Source organism: Buteo buteo, chromosome 12, assembly GCF_964188355.1.
Source record: "Buteo buteo chromosome 12, bButBut1.hap1.1, whole genome shotgun sequence".
NCBI lineage: Eukaryota > Metazoa > Chordata > Aves > Accipitriformes > Accipitridae > Buteo > Buteo buteo.
The window spans coordinates 880,080-901,561 of record NC_134182.1 but is presented as its reverse complement, the minus strand read 5'-3'; the positions used below and the strand labels follow the sequence as shown (position 1 = coordinate 901,561).

At 56.0% G+C, this 21,482-nt stretch overlaps 1 protein-coding gene across 1 annotated transcript in view; it reads left to right on the top strand.

Annotated features, from left to right (window-relative positions):
• The first annotated feature begins 164 nt into the window (after positions 1 to 164).
• PTK7 (protein tyrosine kinase 7 (inactive)) overlaps positions 165 to 21,482 on the top strand; it is a 36,181-nt gene continuing 14,863 nt past the window's right edge. The window contains exon 1 of the mRNA XM_075042342.1: positions 165 to 277. Within this exon, the coding sequence (XP_074898443.1) occupies positions 247 to 277 (31 nt within the window). The 5' untranslated portion in view covers positions 165 to 246. The remainder of the gene's footprint in view (positions 278 to 21,482) is intronic.

The window sequence follows — 21,482 nt, the reverse complement described above, 5'->3', positions numbered from 1 at the left end:
ACCCCACCCCACCCCCCCCCCCCCAAAAAAGCCGCCACCGTCGAGCCGGGGGGGGCCGACCCGGTGGCTGCCCGCGGGGCCCCGCCCCCGCTCCGGGGCCCCGCCCTCCTCTCCGTGACCCCGCCCATTTTCCGGCGCTGGCCCCGCCCACCCCCCGGAAGCCCCTCCCGGCGACGGCGGCGGGGCGGCGGCGGCGGCGGCATGGCCGGGGGACGGGGCGCACGCTGAGCGGAGCGGCGGGGAGGAATGGCGGCGGTGCGGGCGCTTCTGGTGTTGGGTGAGTGAGTGAGGGCCGGCGCCGGGAGCCGAAGAATTTCCCCGTCTTGGGGATGCGGGTCCCGGTGTTCATCCGTGGCGGCGGGGCTTCGCGCTACCGACCACCCCACCCCCCCCGCCTCGGCTCCGGTGCAACGATGGGGCCCGACCACCCCGGGACGAGCCCGTTGGGGCTCCGGCGTGGAGCAAGGGGGCTGCGCAGAGCCCCTTCGCCGTCCTCCCGCCCCCATGATGCTACGGGAGTCACCGGGACGCCTCGGTCCGGTTCGCCGTTCCCGGTCCGGCTCTCCGTTCCCGGTCCCGTAAGCCCGTCCGGGGAAGAGCCGTGCTTAAAAGGAATTCGGATGCAAACGCTCCAGACGTTTTGCCGTCCGGGGAGGGGGATCCCGGTGCCCCCTCTCGTTGGGCTCGGTCCCGTTTCGCAGCCCCCGCGGTTGCGGGCTGACGCCAGGGGGGCTGTTTGTGTGCAGCGGGTCGTTTTCCCGTGAAATCACGAGCGGGTCAAAACTCGGGAGAAAGAAAAAAAATTCAGCGGGCTCCCACCCGGCAGAAAAATCAGGGCTCCCACCCGCAGGAATCAGGGCTCCCACCCGCAGGAATCAGGGCTCCCACCCGCAGAAACCGGGCTCCCACCCGCAGAAACCGGGCTCCCACCCCTCGAAACCGGGCTCCCACCCGCAGAAATCAGGCTCCCACCCACCGAGTGGGTTTTTGTCCCTCGCTGAGCGCATCCCCGTGAGCCACCCCCCCCCCCCCGTTCCGTGCCACCGTGCCGTGCAGGGGATGAGCCAGCCTCCCTGCCTCTTCCCAGCTCTCCCATTCCTCCTCGGTGGTACAGAGGTTTGGGGGGCGGCTGGTTGATTTTTTTTTTATTTTATTTTTTTTTCCCTGGCTGCTGTTTTTCCGACTCCAGCCGCAAGGCCCAAACCCGCCTTCCCTTGCTCTGCTCCACGGTGTTTCTCCCTGCTGGCCTCCTAGCGCCATTTTCCTCGCCTGAGGAACCCCGGGGTTTTGGCCGTGGTGCGAGAGCCACAGGGACCGTGAGCCGATTTCCAGCTCGGCTTTGAAAGGTCCCACGGCTGCCCCGCGCCACGCTGCCTTATTTCTCATCCCCTTTCGGTCGGCGACCCCTGCGGACGGGCCGGGTCCCGTGCGCAATCGTACGGTTCGCTTTGCAGTTTCTGCTGCGTTATCGAGAGCGATCTTGGCGTAGCACCTGGGGACGATACCGCCTCGGAGGGAAAGGTATTTATAGTGCTGCTGCTGCTGCTCTTCACGTGTCTGGAGCCGCGACTGAGCCCTGCTGCCAGTAATGTCCAATTTACGGCCGATAAGCACGAAAAGCAGCACTTATTTCACTGATTAGGACTGTAATTGCCGTTTGCCTTGGCAGGCTTCTGGGGAGGCTGGTTCTGGAGGAGGAGGAGTGCGTTGCTTTGTTTGGGCTCTGATTTGGAGCCGTGGGGCCCCGTGGACCTGCCGCGGCATTCGCCTACCTGCCAGCGTGCCGCCACCGGCAGCTGGGATGTGCGGGCCTGCCCGTGAGGGTTGTCCACCGCCTTCCCTGCCGGCACGCTCCCCTCTCCGGTCGCTGGAGTTTCTGTGCTTGCTCCAAGCACGTACTCTCCTCCTAGTTTCTCTTGCTCAGCAGGACCACGTCCTACAGCACCGGGAGGAACGTGCTGCCGTCCAGCTCACGGGACGCCGTGAAAAAAAAAAATCTCAGACGCCAGCCGTGTGGCCAAAACGTACGGTTTGATGTCTAGGTTTTTAGCGGTAAGTTTTGCGGGTTGCAGGGCAGCGTCTCCCTCTGCCTGCGGATGCTGTTTGGAGAGAGGGCTGGGGAAAGACCCGCGAAGTGTGGGGTATCCGTGGCTGACGTGGGTCCTTTCTTCGCCACGTACGTGTTCCAGGAGTGCTCGGTGCCTGGACTGCTGGTTCCTCTTCCTCCATTTCCGTTGCTTGGCGAAGCTGTGATCTTTCTGGCAATGACACTGCAGCGTGCCAGATGTGTGCTGGCTTCTGCTGGAACATGTGGTTGAAATGCTAGCGGAGGAAATATTTGCTGAGTCAACTTTTCTCTGAAGCTAAAAAAACCCAAAAGGTCTATTTTGTTCTGGAAGTGCCTCCGTGTCCCGTGTTGAGCTGTACGTTTCCATATGGCCGTGCTTTTCTTGTGCTCGCTAGCAAGCCTGTTCCTAAAGAATAAAATCCCTGAAAACAGGAATGATCACATAGGATCTGAGAATTTCTCCTGGGTTTAAAGGGTCCATAATAAATTTCCAATAGTACGACTTGGGTGCCTTTCGCTCTCTGAGCTAAAGCTGCCATCTGTTTTCCAGCGGCTCCAAGTCCTCTGCAGCCAGACCAAGTACTGTGATAGTTGATCTGAGCGAGCATCCCTTCAGCCGCCAAAAAGCTGTGCTGCTCAGCACATTTCTGGGCTGTTTCGGGGCAAAGCAGTGACAAGCCAATACCATTCTTTTCTTCTGTGATCCCCCTTGAGACTTGGCCGTGCTCAGGCAGTGCTCCGGGCAGGCTGTAACCCCGACGTGGCAGGAGCTTCAAAGGCACAGCGACTCCGTAGTCATGGCTATAGGCACTTCTTTGTCTGCACAGCGGGTGCTGGACCGCTGAGAGCTGGCACAGACCAGAGGGTTGTCATGTTCTGCATCCTTCAAAGATGTCCTCTGATCTCCTAATTGATCTGGAACGAGACCGTCTTCGAAAGGCGGCTGGGCAGATGTTTAAACTGCAGCAAGCACCTGTGTTTAGCCGCACGGTGGGTGATGAACGCTCTCGCTCCCGGTCTGCTGAAGCCCTCTTGCTCAAGAGAGGTGGGTGGATGGCACCGCGCGTCTGCGCGTGGCTGGGATGGATAGGTCTCGCCTTGTTTGACCGAAGGCTGGTCCGTGTTGCATCCAAGCAGATAGGCATCCGTGCCCTAGGAGGGCAGGCTGCGCTTTCTCCAAAGGCCGTGGAGCCCAAGGGGAATGGAGGGCAGAAGGTAGGAAAGGGGTGGGAAGAGAAGAGCCTGGCTTTGGGGCAGCGGGCAAGAACGCAAGAGCCAGTCTGGCTGTAAGTGATAAGGCACTTAAAAAAGATCTGAAGGCTGTGAGGCCTGGTTACAGGTATTTACTAGGGGAACTTTACACTAATATTTTTCTTCCCTTCTTTGCAATTCATCTGCTATTTGAGCTGCAAAGATCAAAGCTGTCTTCCAGCAAGCACACGTGGACTTAAGTAAATAGCTGGACCTACACCTCTCTCCAGTGAATAAACACTCTTTCCTCCCTGAACATTTTCAAGCGTAGCTCTCAGGCCTGGAATGCAAAATATTTCACATTAGCAGTGGGTGTTTCCACTGCTTTCAATATTTAGGAACTTGGAACAAATGCTTATTTAGCAGCAGACAGACTTGGGTACAAACGTGCTCTTTGTGAAGGCAGTTGCTGCTGCGGTGTTTGCAGGGAAATTCCCCTGAGACGGGAGGACATGCGATTGTTTGTCCAGACCCCAAGGAAACAGGTCTTGTTCTCCTAACGTGAGTGGCGGTCTCGTGGGCTGGGACAGGCAGCTCTTTGGAAGCCTGGAGGGCGGCGAGGCTGACAAGATGCTTGGCATATGCACAGGAACATCCTCTTTTAGGAGGATTTAAGTTGCGCAGGCTGTTAACGTTGGGTTTGGAGGGGGTTGCAAAAGTTGTGAAATAAGCACGGTGGATTTTGCTGTGTGAGAGAGGCAGCTGTACCGATTCACCTCCCCAGGCGAACGCCTTTGGCGTGGCGATACCTCCTGGAGAAGGCTGGTCATGCCCGAGGTGGGAGAAGGGCGAGTGTAGTGTCTTTTACCTCTGTAAGAAATCAGCTGTGTCTTGAGGGAGAGGGGGAAGGGAGATGAAGAAACGGTGATTTGACAATTGGTAACGTGTTGGTTCTTTGGCATCAGCGTGCATTTCAGCATGGCAGAGGTGCTGGGCTGGGTGGCCTGTCTCCATGTTTTGCTCCTTGCCTGGAGGACGTTGGGAGGTAGCATCCAAGAGCTGCTTGTAAATACCTTTAGCCTGTTAGACGTTATATTGCACAGTGGGGTTGAAGGGCTGCGCTGTGAATGTAGCATACCTTCTCTGCCAGCTTGCCTGGAAGAAGCAATCCCACTGCTGGGCATGGAAGGATTTGTTTCGGAGAGACGTGACAGGGAGCAGATAGGGATGCTGCAGTTTTCACGCTTTTCATGTGGCTGCCTGCTAGAGCAGGGGCTGTTCCCTGGGCTTTGTCGTGGTTGGGAGGCTCTGCGCCTGGTTCGTGTCTTGTTCCTGATGTCCTCGAGAGCTTTCAGCGCTCCAAATACGTTGTGCATCCCTTGCCTTTGAGGGTGGTTGTTCAGAGGGAGTGCGAGTAAGGAGGGGGACCCTGGGGTCTTTTAGAAGCTGTTTGCTCATTTCCTAATGCCGAAGCTATTGAACCCCAGCATAAGAAAGCAAGCACACGGCTTTTTGATTCTGGAGAATATGGCCTGGGCAGGGTCCTGCTCTTCCACCTCCTCCACCCTACCCAACCCCGTCAGGATCTGCCCTGCTGGTTGTGTTGATGAGCTGTCGGCTCTCCGTTTATCTCTTCTCTTCCTTGCCTGTTGCTGGGGGATCTGGTCCAGGGGTTCTTTCTTCCATTGCTGTTGGGTGCTACGTGAGGCAGAAGTGTCCCATCACCTCTCAAGTCACCCCGGCAAATCTCCCTTGCGTTGCAATGGGAACTGTTACGATTGCTGTTTGGTTTAGACTGGGCAGCTGGTGTCCCTAAACAAAAAAGGGCCGGACGGAAGGATCGTGGTGAGGAAGACCATCTTCCTGTGCCTTCTGAACGTACCGCAGTGCAGGCAGCGGGAAGGAGGAGAGGCTTGCAAGGCATGTCTTCACGTGGATGTAGGTTGGTTTGGGAACTAGACCAAAGTGCGACAGAAGCTTTGCAGGATGCTCACGAGTGTCTGTGGTCTCAAAGAGCAGTGGAAGAATAGTTGTCTGGGGTTTCTCCTGGATGTTCTCCCCCACGGGAGATGGGTGCAGGCTGGTCGTAGCGAAGCTCCTGTGGGCTCTTGAGGTTGGAGGCGCGTTCGGTGCATTAAGCTGCTGCAGCTCGCTGGGTCCGGTCTGTGGGTCTGGTGCTGCTTGAACTCCGGTTGAATAAAGACCTGTCCGAAGGTTTGTCCAGTGTTTCCTCTTGCTTTGGCACATTCCGGCACGGTGAGGATGAACCCGTGTCACCCCATCCAGGCAGGGACTCCATTTCGGGTCATTCCTTTGTTCTGGGGAAATACTTGGCAGCAAGCGCTGTTCTCCTGTGTTTACCTGTGTCTCCTTTTAATCTCTGCAGCCCCTGCCGAGTAGCTGGGGAAGATCTTCAAGCCAAACACAAGTGGTCTTTGTTTCAAAGCATCAATTTGTGTTGGCAGCCAGGTCTGCAGCGCATGTGCTTTTCATTGACTGCTGCTCCAGCTCCGTTCCTCACTCCTGCCAGCTTTTTTTTTTTTTTTTTTTTAAATTTAATACAAAAATGTTTTTCCTGAGCTTAAAAGGCTGAGCTGTACAGTACTTCTAGTCTTAATTTAAGCCTTGCCTTTTTTGGGGAAGCAGTCTCTGTCTGTGCACAGAACAGTCTGCTTTCCTCTCCTCCGAGAGGTAACTAGTACGTGCTGTCTGATCAGCAAAGAGAGAGGTGAGGGGGACTTCAGAGTGGTTTGCAAGCTTCTGAAAGCCTGGTCTGTGTGCCTGGGATGAGGAGTTTTGGTGTGTCGGCCCAGCTCGGGCTGTTCCCGAGCCTGTTTATCTTAGAGCATTTTGGGGAGGTTGATGGGTAGGTGCTTTTGTTGATAATGTTACTGCCTGGGGCTGCTCTTTTGATTTGGTCGGCTTTCAAAAATCCATCCTCTCTTCTCCAGTTTTGACCCTCTGAAGTTGTTCTGCAAGGACTTCTCTTCAAAATGCATTTTAATCCTTAAAAGTGTTAGGTGACATCCAGGCGAGGCCCAGGCCACTACTTAAAACGTTCCTGTTGACGGTGAACGGATGGATGCTGAGGTGTCAAGGTGCCCCAGAGAGCAAAAATGAAAACTAGCCTGATCCAACCACAGGAGAATTCATACTGGGACTTGCCCAGGGTGGAACGTCGCAGGGATGAGTCCTCGTGAACTCCCTGTCCCCTTGCACAGCGGGTGCACGCAAATTGTGCGTCTGGAATTGAGGCATGGCTGTTGGTAACCAACGATTCCTCATGTGAGATGGAGCTTGCCGGTGGGATACCAATGGCCTGTCAAATTAAGCTCTGATTTGAATGGAGCGGGGAAGGAAGTTTGGCATTTGTGGACAGGGCCCCTGAGCGCGCGTGAAGCGAATTCACCGCTGTCAGATGGTCTGGACCGCCGTGAGGTTGGGGTGGCTGGGCTCGGTGTTCGTATTGCGCAGGGTGATGAATGAGGAAAACGGGTAGGAGCAGACTCCTGTTTGGAAAGCGGGGTGACACATTTGATTTTGGGGGCGTGAACCCTCCCGCTCTGGGAAAACGAGGTGTTGCAGGCTGGGAGAAAGCGATGACACACGCAGGGTCGCTGCCGGTGCTGGGAGCTGGTGCGGGAAGGGGCTGGGGTTTAAGTGAGTGAGTATTAAAAGTCTACTTGTATTTCAGCCCCTGGCTGACATCCGTTCGGTTCCTAGATGACTTCTATCCTGGAGGACAGGAGCATCTGTGAGCGCTTTGCATTCAGACCTCAGTGCTAACGACAGATATTTGTTTTCAGGGTAGCTCTAAGGTGACAGGCTTTAGAACTTTTCCTCTCCTGCGATGCTGTGGTGAGATGAGGTTTGTCCTGGCACGAGGGATTTTACGCCTGGGTGCAGCTCAGGCTGCCCTGAAAAGCAGCCGAGGCAGTGCCCTGCTGCTGTCGATGCAGCGGCGGCAAGTCGGCTCCGTCCTCCATCACCCCAGATCAGAGGGCTCTGGCCGCCTCGTGCCGTGGTTCTGGGGACAAACCCCGTTCTGGCTGCAGAGGGGGGGCTTACATCCCTCTGGGCAGCTCTGTGCGGGGTCGTCCTTGCTGTCAAACGTGATGCTGGCACAAGATAGGCACAGTATTGCTTAAGACGGGCTATAAACTCCCTCCTCATTACGGTTGCTTGTTGGTCTCTTCAGGAGCACAAAGGAAGCCTTTGATTCCAAAACATACAGCGACTCTTCGGATGGTTAAAGGCAGGACAAGCTGCGGCTTGCAAGTGCCTTTATTGCTCTCCACACAGTGTGCTTTGGTGTGTGTCCTGGCTCTGCCGGGAGCCCCGTCGCTTGCGTGGCACGGGGTTGCGGCGTGGTGCTGGCAGCGCCTGCGTCAGTGGGAAGCTTTCATGGGAGGAAAGGTGATGTTTTTTTTGTCTTTCCCAGCGAAGATGAGATCAAAGAAGGTAAAACCAGACAGTCTTGTAGGGTGCCACGCACAAGGCAGCGCTTCCAGCTCTCCCGAACCATATCCACGGGAGCATAGGTGGGTTTGTGCTGCTGAGGACGAGTCGTTCAGTCGCCTCTCCGCAGCTTCCCTGGAGAGGGAACAACACCGACAGCCTCCTCCAGCAGTTGAAGAATTGTGCAAATCGTCTCGGACCAAAGAAAATGGAGCTTCCTGCGAGTTACTCGGTGTTCTTTGCTCCTCTCCCTCCGTACTGCCTGCCGTGAACGCTGGGATCCTGGGAGACAATCTGAGAGCAACCGGCAGGCGCTATGGGACCGGCTGGATCCTGGGCTGAGCCTCCTTCGGTAGCAGCGAGATTTGTCTTGAGACCACCTTTTCCTCCAGCCAGGTTTGAAGAGATGTTCATCCACCGTATTCCAAGCGGAAAGCTCGGCTACGAAGGCAACGGGTGTGATTTTTCTCTGCCGAGTTAGCTCCCGGTGGCTGTCCCTGCGTGTTGCGGGTGCTTGCACCCTTCAGGTGTGTAAGTGGAGGCTCGCCTTGCTGGGGTCTCCCCTGCCACGGCAGCATTGACCCTTCTGCCCCGGTCCTGCCTCTGTCTTGCTGCCTTCTTGTTCTGGCCCAGGCGCTGCTGTTCCTTTTCCAGCTGTGCCCCCTGTCTCCCCGTTTCGTGGTTCCTCTTCTGCATCCAGCCCCCCTCGTGGCACGCCACGCGTCCCCTTCTCAGACCTTCCCGTCGCTCGGTTTCTCTCCTGTGCCTGGCTGTGAGCGCTGCTGTTTTGCCAGGTGTGGCTTGGGGCTTCCTCATCCCATCTTTTGAGATCGGTCTCGTCTCCTTGAGCCAGACACCCAGTTCACGACGGTGGCGAGAAATCAGAGCAGAGCTGGGGCAGGGCTGCTGAGATGTTCAGGGGGTTCTCAGAGACTTTTGATAAGAATTCTACTCAGCTAAGGCAAAGTCTTAAAACCACGTGGCCTGAAGCAGAAACTGTTAATCTGAACGGTTAACATTTTGTTTGCTGGGATTTGGTCCTGCCTCTCCTTGGCTGGAGATGCTCTCCTGCCTGGCTCCTGTGCAGACAAAGACGTGCCGTGGGTTTGATGGAGCAATCCATTTTACCTGGATTTCTGAGCGGCCGCAGTGAGCAGCCAGGGACCCGCAGATATCTCAGCGCAACTTTTTACTCTCCGGGACCTGGTTGTTGGGTGTCTGTTGCCACTGTTTGTCCTTCCTTGGCATTTGGTTGCTTAGGATGTCCTGGTGCTCTTCCCACTGGTGGATTAGGGACTGTCTAGTAAGAATTATTTGTTCTCCAGATACATTGGGAATCAGCTATCCTGCAGCTGCCTCTGTGAGTCTGTTGTACCCGAGCTTTTCTTTAGTTTATCACTGGGGCTTTGCATTAGATCTGTCTGTAGCAAGCATTCTGCCCAGTTATCGATTTGTAGAAGTATTCCAGAAAGTGCTCTGCTTGCATATTCTTCCCACTCAGTGACTTTTCTCCATTTTTAGCTGAGAGGTAATGTAGCAATGTCTCATAGAGAAGCTACCTTTTAATTAATATTGCATGAGCAGAGGAAATATTAGCTTCTCTGTCTACTTGCCTATTTTTGTGGCTTTTAATATAGATTCATAAATTGCTCTAATGAAAATAAACAAGGAGCTGTTCCTTTCTGTGCCCTCTTTGCTTTCAGAGGTGATACTGCAGGTCCAGGCTCCCCAGTGATGTTTTCCCCCAGGAGGCAGGTCCTGGGCTGTGGGTGGACAGCAGTGCTGCCCTGCACAACGGTGATTGTGAAATGGGGCTGGTCTTCAGCTTTCCAGCGATGAAAAGAGAAGGAGCTGGATGAAATCCGCAGACCTGTAGGGCACAGCTGGGGACAGAGATGGGGAAAATGGATGTGCAATGCACAGCAGGCAGTATTAACTAGTGTCCCCGAAACGCTCCTGAGGGGTGACACAGAAACGATACGAACCCAGAGAGAAGCCCGGGGCAACCAGTCCCTCCTCTGCAAGCTTCAGATGCAGGCAGAGGTCAAAACCCAACAGCGGAGAGCCCGTATAAGTAGGAGAGGCACCAACGCAGCTAGTTGGTGGAGTGAGGCCTTTTCCAGGCGTCTCCTCAATGCCTTTTGGCAGCTCCACTTGTCTCTGGCACTGCTGGACGCGTGGTGCAATTTTTAGCTTGCAGCACCGTGGTGGCTGCTAGGAAAAAAGCCGGTGTGTTTTGTTGGGAGTGCCTTTCCTTGGGAGCCTCTTCCCTTCCTATGGGAGGGGAGCAAACAGGTCAAACCTGCAATAAAACCAAGTGGCAAAGCAGGATGCTCCCGAGACTCGCTCACCCCGAGCCGGACTCCTCGCGCCGTGGGGAATACGGCTGCCGGATTGCCCCCAGTATAGTGCTGTATGGGGCATCCTCCAGCCTCTGTGCCATCTCTTGATCCTGGGAAAGCCGAGCGGCTGGATGGGTGCTCGTGGGTGGCCCACGCAGAGCCAGCCGCGTACCCGGGTGTACAACCGAATCGCTAGAGCAGTTGCCCCAGCGCGGGTGTCGCTTTCAAGACGACGGCCACTGGATGAACCATTTCTCCCATGAGCTATAAGCTGTCTGGAGAGCTTGGCCAGCTGGATCTTCGTGGCAAATCCATCTGAGCCTCTACAGGCAGATAACTAAGGGAAACTTAGCTGTAAATACACCGCCATGACCTGGAGAGAGATTTAAAATATTTATCCCAGAGCAGGGCTTGGGAGATAAATAAGCTCCCTGTCTGCTTCCTTGCGTGCAAGGCTCGGGAGCGCAGCTGTCCCTTTGTCCCCAGCTCTCAAGAGTCCTCCTTGGGGCTGGAGGGTTGTTTATGGGTGGACTTGAAGTCCCTATAGATAGTGTAAACATATAGCTGCCAGCAAAACGGCGAGGGGGACGCCAAGGGCGTCCGCGTGCTGGTGTAGACGTGAGTTCTTGTCTGCGTCCCCTCTCCCCCCCGTCGCCCCCCACCAGCTGCTGTCCCTGCTCTGCTGCTCTCGGGGCGTTTGTGGGGCTTGCTGGTGAACCGTGTCTGGTTTGGGGTCTGCCGGGTAAGGTTGTAACCCTCCCACCTGGCCCCCTCAGAAAGCAAGATCTTCAAGATACCCTAACCAAGCACGTCCAAGAGCCAGCGCAGGTTGGGGTGGTACTGGGGAGGTTTTTCTCCTTCCGATGGGTTTGGTGGCAGCGTGCAGAGAAGCAGGATGAAGTGGCTGGCTTCTCGTGGAGGCCTCGTGTGTGTATGTGTGTGTGCTTCTTCTCTTTGCACTGCTTCCCTTGCCCTGGCCTCCTCCTCCCCCCCGCCACCTCCCTCTTTTGTCTCTGCAGCCTGAGTTTCCATTCTCTGGGCTGGCTGGGGCTCCTGTTTGCTGAAGGGAAGCACCAGGCAGCTTTATGGAGCTTGTTCTGGTTTTTTCCCATCGTCTGCTGGAACGGTGTTTTCGGCTGGAACAGGAAAAACGTGAAGCCCTGGCCAGGGGCTCCCTCTGCACGCACGCAGCACCGTCGGGGAGGAATCCCTCTCGGCTGGGCTTGGGATGGCAGGAGTAACGTCAGCCTTCAGCCCTCGGCTTGAGCGAAGGGGCGTGAGGATGTCCTGGCGAGGTGTGATGCCTGGAGGTGCTGGCCCCCAACTACCAGGGGATGAATTCTCAGCCACATGGACCTTGTGGGTGAAGCAACGCAGCCTCATCCCCGCAGGATCTTGCCTCCGGCCCCAGGGTAAGGAGTGTCGAGTCCCGAGCCAGCTCTGTCGCGGCTTTTCCCTGCTGGGCAGGACCTACCTGGCTGTTCGACACCGTCTGGGCACTCCTCTACTACCAGAGGGGTTTTGCTCGGTAAGGACCTTTGCGTTCTCACACGCTCCTCGCTTAAATTGCGAGCGAAGCGTCGTCCTTCGAGACCGTCGCACCGGGAGCACGCGGCTCATCCTGGCTCTGCTTGGCACCCGTCTGCCGCGTTCCGTTTCGTGGGAGAAAAGCGCGGTACCTCTGCTGTGCCAGCCGGAGAGTTCGGCCTCCGGATCAGCTGTGTCTCCAGCCGGCCGTGTGCTGCCAGTAGCACGTCAGCTATAAATCAGTGTTTCTGAGGAAGCCAGGGAATCGCTCAAGGGCTCTGAGCAAGCCTGGGAGAGTCGGTTGGCAGGACCTGTGGGTGCAGCAAGTCTGTCGCTTGGTGCTGAGTCACCCTTGAAGTATTTGTGTTTCTCGCTGGGGCTTGGCAACGCAGCTGGCGACGTCTGCTCCGGAGCCTTTGGCTGACGCACCATTAAAGATGGTTTAATTGAGCCAGCAGGATTCCCAGCTCCTGCACTGGCCTTGTGGCTTTCCTGTCTCACTTGTTCCTTCTGTCTCTGTTTATCTGCCACCAAGATATTGTCCTGGCCTTCCTGGGGGTCCCATGGCCACCCCTGCCTGTGCTGCTCAGCGAGCAGGCAGGGGTCCAGCTGCCCGGCCAAAGCAAGCTTGCTTCTCCACTAGCCAGCGGCCGTGGCGCAGAAACTTGCCAGCATGTGCCTGTGCCTTGAGCTTTTGGGCAGAAGAAGCTGCGGTCTGGCTGCTGACTGTTCTTTGTCTGGGTTTGGGGGCTCGGGAGGGCTACCTGGGCTTCTTTCAGGGGCGTGGGACCACCTGGTCGCCTCGGTGGCTCAACAGAACGGCATCCTTGCCCTGGGACCAGGCGTGTCGTCCCCCCACCGGAGATGCCCATTTGCGGAGCGTGGCTCAGAGCGGTGTCGACCTGCTCCTGCGGGGCCGAGGCCAGTGGTTCTGGTTCAGCAGCCCAAGCTGTTGCGGGAAGCCAAGGAGCTTGGGCTACCGCTGGGGCTACCCTGGCTTGCTCCGGTTTTCCTCTTGTTTGAGCAAGGCTGCTGAGATGTCAGGACGGACCGTGGGGCAAAGGCACAGCTAGCCGTTCAGCCCAAACACGTCTTCCATACCTTAAGTAAGGCTGCTAGCAAATCCCTCGCCCTTGGAGACAAAACCGCGCAGCATGGTGGCTGTCCCACCAGCCCAAGTAAGTCTGCTCGTGCAGTGGGAAATGCCCTGGACCTCGCTCCCCACCGCCACCCTGTCCCCGTCCGCAAAGGTTTATCGTGTCCTGTTGCTTTGGGGTGGCTCTTCTGTCACCCTGCTGCTTTGAGCCCGCAGGAAAGCAGGGTCTCTGCTTGCTGCCGGTGCGAGGACGAAGGCAGGGAGCTGTGGAGGGTAGACGCTGCGGAGCCTTTATGGCATTTATGAAACTCAGCTTGGGATGGTCTCGGAAGAAGCAAACGTGAGGGGTGTGCGGCTGGGGAGGGGGCTGGGATTCACAGGATCTGTGCTGGGGAAGCAGGATGGGCACCATGAGGCGCAGAGGTGGGAAAAGCCCCAAACTCGCTTGAACCGAGCGGGTGAGCGACGTGCCGGCAGCCGTCACGAGTCTGCAGCTGGGTGCCTGGGCTCACTGTCCTTGTGCTGAAGCTTTTTCTCAGTTATACTGGTCTTTTCTCCTGTGGCACAGGTGTGAGCCGTTCCTGCCTGCTTTGGGGCTGGGGCTGTGTGGGATGGAAGCTGCAAGCGTCTCCCCGCTGTGTGTGGCAGGGAGCTCTTCCCACGGCCAGCTGCATCCCAGCGCGTTACTGCGAGCGCTGCCTCAGCGTTTGCTCCAGCAGTTGATTTACAGCGTTCAAACCCCAGTGGCTCCGTTCAGATTTCTTGCGATAATTGCTCAGAAATTGGGCTTAGCCGTTCCCAAGTATGGGATCCTGGGCAGGGAGGGAAATCCCCCAGAGGCTTGCAGCCTCTCTGAACAGGTCTGGGGAGGCTAATGGGAATTGTGCTAAATGGTCGCAGCTTTTCTTTTTTTAATTTTAAAGCTTGGTTTGAAGGGCAGAGTTGGCTTATCGATGGTTGCTCGGAGCCTGTGTTTAAAAGCACCCCTCGGGGCAGAGGGCAGTGGAGAGAGGTGCTGTGGGGCACCAGGGGCGAGCTCAGGCTGCGATCCCATTGCAGAGCACTCTTCGCTCACTGGTGGCCCAGCAGCCAAGAAGTTTCCAAACCTGGGCTTGCATCTGCCATACGTCATAGGTCTCCTGGTGGGGTCCATGAGGGTGGTCAGGGTCTGGGCAGATGTCATCTTGCATTGGCACACAGGGATGGAGGCGAGGAAAGAGTGGACCAGCTCTGCTGTTTCCATTTGGGATCCAAGCGAAAAAGCCAAATACTGTGGGATGAGCAGATGCCCTCAGCTGTTTCAGGGTGGGAATGCCTCTGTGCCTACTTGCATCCTGGGTTGCTTCTCCTCTGGATCAGTAAATCCCACCTGGAAGGTTGCATATGCGGGTGCTTTGCATTTGAAACTTTGCTCGTGGATGCAAATGGCTGTGCTACAGGTTAATTTGACGTAGCCTTCCGTGGAGCATGCGGAGAAGAACGAGATGCACGGCCTGCGTGGTGGTGTGATAACTGGTGTGAAGTGATGGTGTTCGAGCATCGCGTCTCCTGCAAGTCCGGAGCAAACCACCACAAAAGGGAGAGAAGCTCAGTGGTCGTCCGAGCAGACCCGCGCTCGGAGCAGGGCTGTCGGATCCAGGTGTGTGGTAGAACTGTAGGGTGTTTTCCCAAGTCCCTCGTCGTCTTGATCCACACCAGTACGACCGTGCTGTGTTTATCCCAGGCCTGGAGCTCCTCAGTGCTGGTGCAGTTCCTCACGGCTCGTGAAGCCAAAGCCACTCTAGCGGAGCATTTCGTGGAAATGCTGTTTTGTACCCATCCATTTGTGCTGGGGACTCAAATAGGAGCGATGTTTTTTCCTGGGTGCAGAGCGAGCTTTTGTTTTTACTTTAACTGGAATGGGAAACGACGTCGTTTTAAAAGGCTTGTATGATGGGTGCCCAAAGGCGTTCCAGATGTTGGGCTTGATCAGACCAAGCCTGCCGTGTTCAGAGCTCCTTGCCTGCATCAAACCATTTCCATCTGGCCTGGTGGGAGAGAGTGGTTTATTGCAACTCTACCCGTCTGAGAGGCTTTCTCAACTGGAACCTCTTGCACAGAGGAACTTGCTGGCTGGAAATCATTTGGAGATGCAAATCTCTCTGGGTGTTTGGCTTGGCTGCTGTTTCCGTGGTATCTGCTAAGCAGTGGAATAGAGCTGTGTGTGGAGCAGGCGTGCTCCGAGCAGCTGCTTTATGTGGCTGTAGGGACCGACCAGCAAGGCAGGGGGGTTGCTTGTGTTATTAAGCATTCATGATTTTTCCTTGCCTGCTTCGACAGCTTCAGCTGGTGCAAATGAGCCTGCTGGCTCTGTATTTGTGACCAGGAGGGGAGGAAAAGCTGACCCATGTGTTGTTCCCAGTCCTGGCACGCCAAAAATCTGCTTTTATAGGAGCATGTTCGTAATGAACTGTGCCAGTAAACACATGGCTCGCTCGAGCCGTGAAGGGGAGGTCTGCATGGGGCCCCGTGCTCACCGAGAGCCTCGCGAGGACAAAGAGCAGATGCTGGCGTGCATTACTTGCTCCGTGGCAGCCTGCATCCTCCGGGCTGCAGCAGATGGGGAGCGGGAGGTGGGATCGAGGTACCGAGTGCTTGCCTGGTCCGGTGACGGCAGAGAGGGCAGGACGAGAGGCCAGGCGAGTGGTTCCCCTGGCCTGGGGAGGGCTGGCTTTGCTTCTCCGCAGATGGGGCTGTTTGCAGCGGAGGCTGGGTTGGAAGGAGCCTGGGTGCTGCAGGCAGGGGAAGGAGTGCTGCTGACAGCTTGGGGTGATGACTGGGGATGGGGAAGGGGGAGAAAAGGAGGGATGCGTGGAGTCCATTGGGGCCCAGATGTCGTAGGGACGACGGGGCTGTGCCCGGCTGCAGCAGAAAGGAAAGGCTGTCGGGTGAGAGTTGCGGTCCTGAGCGTTAGCAGCGCTTCGCTGTCTGGAACCTTGCTCCCTTTTAGGAACTGCTGCCAAGCTGCTGGCGAGGAGCGCACGAGGAGTTAAAGCTGCATGCGGTGAGCGGAGCCTTGTTCTCACAGGGGGCTCAACGCTTCTGGACCAGCAAGCTCGGGATGCTCCAGCCCAGTGATTTGATTGCCCAGCCTTCAGAAGCAAGCTGGGGCTTGAACCCAGAGTGTGCTGCTCTTTGATCCGAGAGTGGCTAAAAGCAAAGTCCCAGCACTGGAGCCGTTCCTGAGGACTTGGCAACAGAAGGAATTGCTGCCTGCCGACAATGATGTTTAATAAATTGCTCCTAAAGACGAGACCTGTTTGATAATTCTTTCTGGGAACGTGTTATTGAAACCTGTGAGAGTCCAGGACCCTAAACCCTAACACAGTCCCCACTGTGCCTTTTGTGGCCTTGGGATGGAGCACAGGTCACGGTCTTTTCCAAAAATATGCCTGTGGTCGCCTTTGACACCAGACTTCTGCTGTGGACCAATTGTCTTTCCCAGAGAACGTGGTGATAAATCAGTCCCATGTTTGGGGCTGTTGGTGTCCGTCCCACCTTGAGCTCCTCTGGGATGTGGGACCTGAGTGTGAGCTTCTCGGTCCCTTCTGCTGAGGTTTGATCCTCGTTTCCTTCAAGGGGGGCCTTTCTTGTAGTCCTTAACTCTGCCCCTGGGCTTGCAGTGAGGCAGGTGGTCTTTGTAGCTGTGGTCTGGGTTTTTGGTTTTGCTTGGGGTCAGCAGCAGCTAAGCATGCTGCTGAGGGATGCAACGGCAGCTTCAAAGCAACGCGCTGCCTGTGCCTTCCTTGCCTTGTTACGGGTCTACGGAGCTGGGAGCAAGGGCTGCAGAGCGACGTGAGTCCACAGTGCTTTAGTTCATCCAAACCTTCCTTTTCCCTTAGTGATTCCTCACTGAAGAGGAATAGCCTGGGTTGATTGCAGAGGCTTCTTTTCCTCAACGTTCTGAGCAATGGCAGCGGCAGAAGCAGAAAGTTCATAGTGTGGGTATGGTGGGGTAGTGGTGCATCAGCTACAGATTCCCAGGTGACAAAAAGCTATCGCTGCCCCCTTGCTTTGCTGAGGTTTGTTAATTAGCTGACACATCCAGAGTTGGCCGCGTGGCAGAAAGTGGTGAAAGTGTCTCTTAATCCTGCTCTTTCAGTCTGGCATTTTTGCTAACTATTAAAGAAAATGGGCAGGGAACAAATGTTTAGCAGTGCGTTACCAAGCTCTCTTGTCTAGTTAGGTGCTGAGCTGGGGGTGTAAGTACCTCCAGCTCCCACCTCAGGGCTGAGACTCGCTGGTTGTGCATCCCCAGGGAGCACTGGCTCCACAGCGGAGCTGGGACAACTCTGGCACGGGAGCATTTGAGGTCCTCTCTGCTCCGAGAGGCCAGAACAGATGCCGGCCAGCCATGTCCTCTGCCAGAAGAACTCCTTGGGGGAGCTGGCTGTGCTGGTTTTTGCAGCCAGCTCCTTCCATTGCCTCCTGGTACCCACGGGTCTTTGTTTTATTTCTTTCCTGGAAGCCAGCTCTCCCCCTCCACAGCTGGGGCAGATCTGAGGCCTCCTGCTGGCAGAGGAGAAGAGGAGGAGGACGGTTCCGCTTTGGGGAGGAAGGATGCAGTTTGGGTCCTCCGGGCTTTGCTGCCCTGGGCACTGCAGATGAGTTGCAGCTCCTCTAATCTGCTGTTCCAGATGCAGAACATTAAAGGAGCTGGCTTGCACATCTGGCTGAGCTGACCCAGGGTGAACTTTGCTAAGTGTCCGTGGAAGCAAGTCTGCAGAATAACGCTCCCGGGGCCTGGCTGGAGAGTGGGGCTGGACTACAAGCTGCAGAAGCCCCACGGCGCTGGGCTTGCTTTTCAAACCAGGAAACCTTAAACTTGCACAAAGCCCTCTTCCCAAATCCCATTCCCGTGCTTTTAGTTCCTTGTTTGGTTGCAAGCATCTTTGGTGTTACTCATCCCTGCATCAGCTGTGGTGTCCGAAGAGGTTGGTTACCTAGGTTCTTTTGGGTACGAAGTGACATAGATCCTTTCCTTTTCCCTTTCTGTCCTCTCTCCAGAGCTCTTTTAGCTCGGTGAGGAGGTGCCCAGGAGCTGGGCAGTGGGCACGCCTGGCAGCGGGTGGCTCAGGGTTGAGGGGGAGCGTGGATTTCCCATGGGACTGGGGACATGGAGCCGCTGCAGCGGGCTTCCAGCTCTGCTGGCGCCCCGACCGTGCCAAACGCCTGCCAAGGCTAGCCATCGCCTGCTGAGGTCTGTGCCGGCTTGCTTTCTTTCTTTCCTTCACAACTGCTGCTCGGTGCAAGTGCCCCGGGCAAGCCACTAGCCAACTTGCCTGTTGCATCCCCGGCACGGCCGTAGGTGAGCGAGACGGCTGCGGAGACAGCGGGGATCTGGGGCTGCGCGGCAGCTGAAGGCCTTGTGGTTGAGGCTGCATTCCCAAGCGGTGTCGTTAGGCAAGGAGACAATGATTTTCGGATTGCTTCAAGATGTAGGCGACTCGGTCCGTCAGGCGGGGCGGGAGATGGGCCGCCTGGTCTCCCCGGCTCGCGCAGTCGCTCTGCGGCACCAAGATGGGGTTGAGCTGATCCCCCGGGGGCGAGTCCTGCCACCCCACGCGTTTTCCGGCTGCGTCTCCGTGATTACAAAGCCCGGCGCTCCACCAAGGTCTGCGGTCCGTGACGTTCGTCGCCTGTTGTCCGGCTATCTCCACGGCACAGCGTGGGAGGACGGCGTCCAGCCTCAGAGGTGAGCCCTGAAACACACGGCTCGGCAGTTTGCTGCCGCCTCCTTCCCCAAGAGCCCTGCAGTGTCTCTGTGCCTGGGATGGACCCAACCTGGTGCTGCCCAGGTGGGAACAGGGATGTGGGATCCCCCCCAAAATTTCAGCCCCGATTTCCCAGTGCTAGCCCCCAGCTCTGCCATGTCTCCTTCAGACCCTTATTACACTTCTGGTGCATTTTTGTGAGGATGAAAACGGCGACGCCGATGTCTCTCGCTTTTCTAGCTCGGGAGAACGGCTCCAAACCAAAGCATTCCCAGGCTGTGCTGCAGCCTGCTGCCAAATCGCTGCCGTAATGCTGTGGCAGCATTCGATGGGGTTTGGCTACCATGGGGCTGGGTCTGCTTTGCCAGAGGCGTGGAGAGCCCTTTGCTCCCTGGCAAGCTCATAGGATTGAAAACTCACTCTGCAGAGCTTTGGGCAGGGTTGCTCAAACCATAGGGTTGCTCACAAAGTCTGTCCTGGATGCGGCTTTCCTGGTTTTGTCAGCCTGAAATGCTCTGCACATGTTCAGCCCGCTGTGGCCTTCGGAGGAGGCTGCGACGTCCGAGTCCTGGGGACATCCCAAGCCCGAAAAGTGAATTGAGATACACGTGGTAGAAATTCAGGCTGGCAATGCAGATGTTGGTGTGAGTGTTTTTCCTGGGAAGCGGCTATTTGCCTCCTTAAATAAATGAAACTAATTTTGAGCAGGGGGATACCTCTGCATGAAGGATGCTGTGTTCCTGCCTTCGGATCTTTGCTATAAGTATGCTCTCGGAGCCAGGATGTGATCTGAGCCTCCTCTTCTCTCCGTCCTTGTGCGTCCTGCCGATGCCTGTCCCCTCCCTGCAGATGATTTGCTCGGTGGTGTGTGGGAATGATACCCTGGGGACCTGTAGGTACCAGTGCAGCCTCCCTACACAGTTCGCTTAACCTTCATCTATTACCTCAACAGGAGGGTTTTGTATTTCAATTAAATATCCTTTGGGTAAAACACCACTGGGTGTTTTCAAGTGCGCTGCATTTCAAACGTGTTTATCTAATCTGGCTGGAGCTTTCCTGAAAAGCTTTCTGTAGCCACAGTTTTAATGGTTTTAGGCCAGAAACATGTGTTGAGGGTTTCTTTTTCTCCCAGTCAGGGATGGCTTGTGTCACGTACGTACGCAGAGAGTGGGTGTTTGCCAGCGCGCTCTTTTGGGACTGCTGCTTGGCGTTGGCTTTGCAGGACTGTGGCTGGCCCAGCTGGGTTCCTAGGGGAGAGCTCTGCACTGGCTTGGGCTTGCTAAGCCGACTTTCAACAAACTTGGTGTTGCTGGGTATTTTTGCGGGTGGCTCTCACTGAGGGAAGAGAAAAAAGTCAATTCTGCTTCTTTCAGCAGCTCCTAGCAATGCAGCCCAGCCCAGATTAGCTCACGAAACCACAAGAGAACCATGCTGTCGTGAAGGTGTCCGGTCAGACCGAGCAGGGGTCACCTTTGCTCTCCACCGAGCGCCGCGAGAGCTCTCTCGTCTGCCAGCTCGGGCAGTTCTGGCAGCCTCCCGTGGCTAAGCCGTGCACGTGGCTCTGCCGCGCGGTGGTGCTGGGAGGTCCTCTAGGTCTTCCTTCGGTACAGGTGGTGACGTCTGTTGGCTTTATACAGGTTTTACGCAAACTCTTGGCATAATGGCATCCCAGACCATCTGCTTGGACAGCTTGCTTGATCCTCTGTCCCAAAAGCCCAGATGAGGTGGAGGGGATGCGCGAGCCCTGCTGACTGCAGCCATTTGCTGGACCAGGGCTCTACAACTTTTATGGGCAAGTGCAGCACATCCCATCTCCGAACAGCGGGCCCTGGTGCTCTGGATTGAGAGTACCGTGAAAAGCTGTGTCCAGCTCTGGGCTTCTGACATCTTCCACCCCAAAACGTCTGGACCACATCTAGCTGCTTCCAGTCTTTCCTCGTAGCCCAGATCTGAGGTATGGTTGCGACAGTGGTTTCCAGCATGTGCAGCCAGTCCATCCAACGGCACCTTGGATGCTATTGTCAAAACAAAACACAAGTTTATGGCTCTTATTGCACTTCAACACTTACTTATCCCAGTTTACTTTGGCACTTGTGCTCATGAGGCGTTCATCGCAGGGATCTCGCTTGAGCTGAAACGGTTGTGTCCGTTTCCCCAGGATGGAAGACAAGGACATAAACAGTTTCTCCTGTTTCACCGGGGAGCTGGATCCCGGTGTTTCCTGACACCTTGTAAAATCCCTGCTTCCCACGTGGAGCTTGTGCCAAGCCTTCATCATGTCTCTTGTCCACAGAGCCGTGTCCTCCTGCCCGGACGTGGGGGATGCTGAGGCAGCAGGATGTATGTGATGAGGCTGCTGAAGCTTTCAGCTGACCAGCGCTGAGTGAAATGCAATTTTGCTGGCAGTGATGGGGCAAAATCAGTTCTGCTGCTGTTTAGTGTTGCGCTGCTAATGCTGCCAATTTAATGCTAGAAGCGCACCTAATTTAAAATATCATGTCTTAATGGCCTACACCTTCAGAGAGAGGTGCCTCATCACTAGCTCCAGCACTAGCATGACTAGTAGGCTGTGAAAGGTTTTGGGATGCGGAGACCCCAAGAAGAGAACTGATCCATCTCCTTCACGAGCTCTCCTAATGCACGCTGCCGCCTTGCACGTGTTTTGTACCGTACAGGTCTGGTTTGACGGACGTGCGCCGTGGTGCCCTGAAGCACATCGGTGGAAAAGGACAGACCCACCTCCTGTGGGTTCAAACCTGAGTGGATTTGACCGTCCTGTTCCCCTTTGCTCCTGTCTGTCTGTCTGTCCCAGCAGCCTGTTTTGGCATGAGATGTCCTATCAAACTGTGCCCCTTTACCAGGCTTTTACACAGACACCAGACAGGAGGATGCGGCTGAGCCTCCAAGGAAGAACCGTCCTTCAGCTGGGCTTGGATCCTGTTCGTGTAGCTCATCCAGGCAACCACTTTCTGAAGCCGTTTTCCTTACAGGGGTGGGAGCGCACCGCTCCGACCACTTTCTTGTTTGCCTTTGTGAGAGATTGCTTC